Here is a 6,932-nt window from a genome sequence, read left to right as displayed (position 1 = left end):
TCAAATACAGAGACTCAACACTAATGCAAGATGCATGACGTGGCACAGACTGGCGAGGTCATTAAAACTGGGCTCTGGAACAAGCCTATGGAACATCTCAAACCCACTCGCATTGCTTCTTCGTGCCATAGTGAACATATGTGACACAGCTGTTCATGCCACACCACTCAAGTGACAATTTGAGTAATCTAGATCCCACAGAGAAAGCAGACAGCATTGTGATAAGCTTTCTGTAAGCCAGTTGTGGACCCCATGCCCAGATCACTACCACAGAAGAAATAATCAAAGAATTCAAAGTTTATTCTTTAAAAAAAGTTATTTAAGAAGCAAAATAATTTACTTCAATTCAAACTGAGAGATGCATTTTTGAAAGCAAATAATTACACAAACAACAAATTAGCCCTTGGATAAAAAGTCCAGATCTCAACAGTTCCCTGCCGTCCTGGAGGTTATACACAGTCAGTCACTCAAGGCTTGAGGAGGAAAGAAGGACCACATACAGGATCCAAATGTAATTCAAACTTCCACTACTCTCCTTCGCCCCATAGGCCTGAAGTTGCTTGAAATCCAATTCTAAGTCATTGAACTGTACTAAAAATTACGATGGCTTAAGCACCATGGTTACTATCCAAAGTCCCACTGATGACAACAAGAACATCTGAGCACCGTTGTTTGACCGAGACTGTGGAGTGGGGACACTAACAGCAACAAGTGACACCGTTACACTATCTCATTAAAAAGCTGTTCTCAGGCCATAATAAAACATTTCTTTCAGTTATTGGCACTTGTAATTTTTGAACAAGAGCTTTACCCTTTTTTTATATTTTACCTCAAAATTGTTCATGCTTGTTCTTCCCACTCAGGATAGTTAAAATTAGCTTGGCACTGGCACGGCGTTGCGCTGGTAGTTCTAAAAAACATTTGGACTAAATCTACAAACTCATCTTTTCCAGGGACCTATCTTGTGCAAAAATTTCTGTGCTTATCTTCTAAATAATTTTCCCAGAAGTTCTTGGGATTTTGTCCTTCCACAGTTCTCTCTCAGTTGCCACCAAAATCAGGGTTCTCTTTTATAGGCAGCTGGAAAAAAAGTACAACTATGTACTTCATACTCATGACTAGTAAAACACCCTGATTTTTTATCACTTGACAGACTTGAAACTCAAATAAGCAGATGGGAGTACCAGCTGTGTAGGTCAGCTCTGCCGCATCCTAAAAGCTGATGCATCCTCCCCTAAGGTTCCGAGAGTGAAATATATACTGACCTATCCTTACCAGGTCATCTTCCCTTTTAAGATTTTAAATAGCCCAAGAGAAAGGGAACACCAAAGAGAAAGCAGATGCATTTGCCAGTTCCCATACAATTCTGAGAATTCACAACTTTTGGAGTTACAGCTAGTACATTTTAATGACAACTAGAACATGCCATGCAGCATCGAGAATTATTACCTCCACCCAAAAGAAATAACTTTCCATGCTTGACCACACAACCTTCAAACATCAAATGCCAGCCAGCTGCAAAAAGCTTCCCATGGCCACAGGCTCATGCTCTGAGCTCGGTGATCTTGCTTGCCTAGAGGGAAACTCACAAGTTTCCTAAATAATCAAAAACATACATGGACCTGGATGACAAGATCTCATCATTCAAGCACATTGCAAACTCCACATTGCTGTCTTTCCAAATGCTGAGTCTATGTGACCAGATGTGTATCCCAAAAGCTACCATTTTCCACATGTAATTTATGAAGTGGACAACAGTGTGTCAGACATCTCTTTAGAAGGGGGCACTCATCTCCTGCCACAGTGCTCAAAGAATGCTTTCACAAATAACTTCTTTTCTTGCACCAAATAAAAGAAAAACACTGCCTGATGATTACAGACATGACAGCTTGCAGCGATGGTAATTCTGTCACGTTTAACTTGCAGGCATGAGATCATCTTCAAACAAACTCGAGTCACATGCTATTCATGATGCTGCCCACTACTGTGAATGTTGCTGGAAAATAATGTTTTACGTAAAAATACTGTATTTTAATTCTTATCAGTGTCACATCGGTCAAGGGTAAAATGAATTGCAAAAAGTACTTATAAGGATTATCACAGATAAAGAAAACTTGATGCAGATTAATCCTCTTGTTCCAAGAAGAGAATTAAGAATGTGAGTAGTGAAGCAATATTAAAAGGAACAATTTCTACTCTCAGTGTTTACTGATTTCTAATTTCCACTTGAAATTGAGAACTTCAAAATAAGATGTATGAATCTGACACAACAAACTGAAATTAAGCCTCTTGCAGTTTCTCCGTTCCCACCGGTCTGGCAGACAGACTGAACGCTCCCTCTGTTGGCTGAAGGCTCGTTACTCTTCAGTCAGACTAACTGGGAATTTAGCTTGGCTAAATACACCTTCTGGTAGTCGCCACTGAACTCCCTTCCTCATTTTGCAAGGATGCTGCTGTCAGAAGCTGGCTCGATTTTCTGCTAGAGCTCATTGCCTTCTCCCCTCAGTCTGGACATGTTATGTCTGTGACAACCACTGCACCAAATACAGTCAACCTGGAATCCTGCATCCTTCCCTGACAAGGAGACTCTCCAAATACATTTTACAGACAGACATTTTGAAGAGACTATGCTTACAATCTGGTGGTTAAGAAAATAATTCAGAATAAAATAATTTGCAAGTTACAGACAGAGCTGAATAGCAGCCGTCCAAACTAACCTCCAGTTACTAGATTAACTATTGAGAAGCTGCCCATAAATGTTGGCAGTCAATGTTAAAATGAACAGCTGACTAATTTGGTCCAACTTGGAAGAGATCTGAATGCTGCACAAAACCAATATAAACAGTTCCACCTACAAAGAAAGTAAAAAATAGATGCCGTATGTCCCCCTTCCTAGTTCAAGAGTCTTACAAGTGCCTGCTGGATATTCCAGCCTACAAATTCCTGGTTTAGTATCCTGTCAGGCAAAGAGATCACCCACACAAGACTTGCCTGCTTAAGACAATGAGCTCCCAAGAAATTCCAGCCCTTGGGGTTTTCCTCAACCCAAGGGAAGAAGGGACAACTTCATATCTTCTTAGCAAACAGGCACTTAAGTTAGGAAAGATATCTCCTTTTTATTACAGAAAATGAAGGATCAGTTAAGTGATACTCCTGGCACAGGGAGATGTTGCAAATATGCTGAACGGGTGCACAGAGAGCAGATACCAATTCGATAACGTGACAGTTTGACATGGTGGCAAAACCACTTCTGACGTTACTTGCGAAGCAATGATTAGTGCCACTCCTCTGACAGCACTGCAAATCAGAATCCAATAGAAAGGGGATAAACATCGCTTCTAGCTTTTACTCTAGAGGTAAAGTGTCATCTTTTTCACAGCATTTAGTCTCTATAGTCACTTTTCTTGTGACTGGTATTCTTCTTGAACAAACCTAGATAACACAGTGAGAAAAGAATCCCAGTACATCAAGAGATGTGACCGCTCCGTTCGCTGAGCAAGGAGGTAGACGCCATAGGTGTTCTCTTCAGATGGAGCACAGAAAAGGTCTTTGTGCTAATTAACTGGTACCAAGATTCTGGTCACTGGCACAAAAATACTGCAGGGCATCAGCATGAGATGCAATACAGTAGCATCGAGACTCGTCCAGCAGCTACATCTGAACCACGTATTCTTGGCATCTGGAACAGAAAGGCATCTCTGATTAGCTGCTGTCCAACTTTGTGATGGATGTGCAGTGCAACAGTGCAGTACAAGACCTGAACTGGTCCACCTGTTTTTACAGTGATGAGCAACATCTTTTGGGTAACTGTTAGAAACAATTTCACTCAGCTGGGGGAACTCATAAATTTCCTTACTCGCTAATAATTCATAAATTTTCCTTACTAATTTTGTTTGGCTAATCTTCAAACAGTGCACATTCCAGAGAAACACAGCTCAAGGTAAGCTGCACAGAAGTCAGTCAATCATCAGCAAATGGCGACTGCACAATTGTGCACAATCTTCTTTCTAGTTCAGGTGTTTCTTGTGTACAAGACAGAAATTACACATTCTCCAAACAGTCAAAATGGTTTCCCAAAGGAAGGAGACACTGACAAGAATGATACAGAAAATCACACAATTACCAGTTCAGTGGAAATCCACAGGCTACAGCCAAAAGGTTGCTGTGAACAGAATTTTCTTTTCTTAAGCTTTGCTATCTACTTGGAGGGAAAAAAAAAAATTTGGAGCAGTAGTTAATTGTAGGATCTAAATCTCTGGGTATCGAAGGGTTGTATAACAGGGAAAAAACCCACCTGTAGCAGCTACTATTTCTAAGCCATGCCTATCAACAACTGAAAGACGTACAGACAAGAAGCCAATGAAAAACTTAAATTACAGCTCACCTTATCACATCACAACGCAAGACAATCCCATACAGCCTTGATTCCCATCTTCATTGCTGTTGAGCTTTTTCATCCGGTACTGCCGGATCTCTCTCACCAGTGTGTAAAAAGCATCTTCCACACCCTGAATGCAAATGATCCAGGTAAAGTATTTTCTTTCCTGAAGCTTTTGAGATCACTGTTCTTTGCATCACAGGATCCTTTAACATATTTGAAAGACACGAACCTCTACAGGAAAAGTAGTAGCCAACTTATCCCATAGTTGGAACTCTCCACTCACACTCTGAACTCCTCCTCCGAGGCCAACACTCAGGGTAACAGCCATTAAAAGAAACAAGGCAAACTGTGACTGTAGAGAGGTTCCATGCAGGAAACAAGCTAATTCTTGACTAATCACCTCCGGTTTAGAATTCTTAGATTTTTCTGGCTACTGCTTAATAACTTCACCTTTTCTGCTTCATTCCACACTGATGTAGGAAGAACATCGGCTGACTGTCAGAGCCACATCTTGAATGCAACTCTGAAGAAGTCGGTTAGTCCAGTATGGGGCATTCTTTCTGTAAACATAATCTTGGAATTTGCCTTCACTAAGAAGCCCAGAAAACCAAACAGGTGTGGCACGACTAACCGCACAGTCTGACCACTTCTCAGCAAGAGCAGATGAAGCTCTCTCCTTCTTATGAACATCACCCACTTGAAAGAAAGTCAATGAAAGTCTGAAGTGATTTGTGTACTGGCCTAGCCCAGTGATAAAACCAGAACTCTTTCAAACTAAGAGTGAGTGGGGAAATGGAAAGCTAAAAATTGCAAATGGATTAAAAAATGCTTACTCCTGTAGATAAGAAAAAAAGTACCTGGCAATACGTTAGACCATTCTGCACTTAGCATACGGGAAGAAGTAAGACCAAGAATAGAAGCATCTTACCTGTCTTGTTTTAGCAGATGTCTCTATGAAGGGGATTCCATAGCTTTTTGCTAATTCTTGAGCCTGTTTTGTGTCTACTGTTCTTGTGGGCAAATCACACTTATTCCCAACCAACACCATGGGCACGTCATCTGAATCTTTCACTCTCTTGATCTGTTCTCTTTAAAACAACATAAAAAAAAATCAGGAATTATTTTCTAAATATAAAAACTGGTTTAGTTCAGCATTCAAACAACCTGTGCTACAAAAATATATATTGATGCTGGACAAGACCTCGGGGGTTCTAGCATACAGCAGTATGTCTAATAACTTCAGATGCTCCATCTTCTAGTTCACATGTAACTCCGCTCTGATGTGTATTTGCCTTCTTACTCGCTTTCTTAGAGGCCATGTTCTGTATGCTCTAAATATTATTTGATCAACAACAACCACCCAGACAGAGAACACAGATAAGCTTGAAAAACCTTCTAAAATAAGTGGGAGATTTAATATTTGTCTATTATTATTCTCCACTGGGTCTAATGGCAAATGGGTCTGATGCCTTTTCCAGTCGTCCCTCCCTGTGGTAAAGACCCAGATCATACCTGTAAAGGTTAATGTCAGCAAACGATTTACTGTTGTTAATGGCAAAGACACAGAGGAATCCTTCCCCAGTTCTCATGTACTGGTCCCGCATGGCACTGTACTCCTCCTGCCCCGCGGTGTCCAGAATGTCTAACAAGCACGTCTCTCCATCAATGACAACCTGCTTTCTGTACGAGTCCTGCAAAACACACAAGTGAACTTTTGATTAGAGAAAAACGCTGTGATCCTACTTTCCACCTCCGGCATTATTACGGAAAAATAAAAGTAACAATTAAGAAGAAGCGTATGACTCAAGAGCTTCCCTAGCCCCCTCCCGCCCATGAAAGCACACCAGTGTCTGTAACCAACCGCGTTTAAAACGTCACTCTGAGCCTCTAAGTTCCTCATTAAAAATTCCTCAATTGGGACACACAAAAACATTAGGAAAACCATCGCTACAATACCCTGACTGGAATCCGCCACGCACGCAGATCCGCGGGGGCCGCTGCCACCGGCGGCCGCCTGCGCTCTGCCTTAGGAAGGACGCAGCAGAGTCTGGGGAAGTTTTCCCTGGATTTCTTGCCCTGCGCGCCCCGATCTCCGCCCGGCTCTCCGAGCAAACCCCCGCCAGGAGCAGCCCCGGGCCCGGCGGCCCCGCCGCTCACCTCGATGGTGGGGTCGTACTCGTCCACGAAGTGGTTCTGGATGAGCTGGATGGTCAGCGCGCTCTTGCCGACGCCGCCGGCCCCCACCACCACCAGCTTGTACTCCGTCATGGCCGCCCGGCGGCCTCGGCCGGGGCGCGGCGCCGCCCGCCGCCGCCAGCGCCCTCCCCGCCGCGCCGGGCCCGCTCCCGCTCCCGCTCCCTCCCGCGGCCTTCCGGCTTCCGCCGCGCTACGCCATCTCCCGCCGCCGGAAGGGCCGCCGCCGCTTCCGCACACGTGACGCGCGCGCGCAGAGCGAGACACGGCCCAGAGCCTTTTCTCAAAATCAGTAAAACTTTATTCTATTTCCATTCTTTGCCATTAACAGAAAAAATTGGAGAAAGCAATGTTTGTT

General features: G+C 43.3%; 1 protein-coding gene across 1 annotated transcript; it reads right to left on the bottom strand.

Annotated features, from left to right (window-relative positions):
• Positions 1–357: 357 nt before the first annotated feature.
• Positions 358–6,679, bottom strand: NRAS (NRAS proto-oncogene, GTPase). Its single transcript, XM_086627482.1, has 5 exons — positions 6,539–6,679; positions 5,894–6,072; positions 5,310–5,469; positions 4,385–4,508; positions 358–3,679 (listed from the first exon to the last, which is right to left on the bottom strand). The coding sequence occupies exons 1-4, from the start codon at positions 6,647–6,649 to the stop codon at positions 4,389–4,391; spliced, it is 570 nt and encodes a 189-aa protein (XP_086483608.1). The 5' UTR covers positions 6,650–6,679; the 3' UTR covers positions 358–3,679; positions 4,385–4,388.
• Positions 6,680–6,932: the final 253 nt, after the last annotated feature.

This window comes from Tauraco erythrolophus, chromosome 27 (assembly GCF_009769465.1).
Source record: "Tauraco erythrolophus isolate bTauEry1 chromosome 27, bTauEry1.pri, whole genome shotgun sequence".
Lineage (NCBI taxonomy): Eukaryota > Metazoa > Chordata > Aves > Musophagiformes > Musophagidae > Tauraco > Tauraco erythrolophus.
This window is presented reverse-complemented; position numbering and strand designations above follow the sequence as displayed.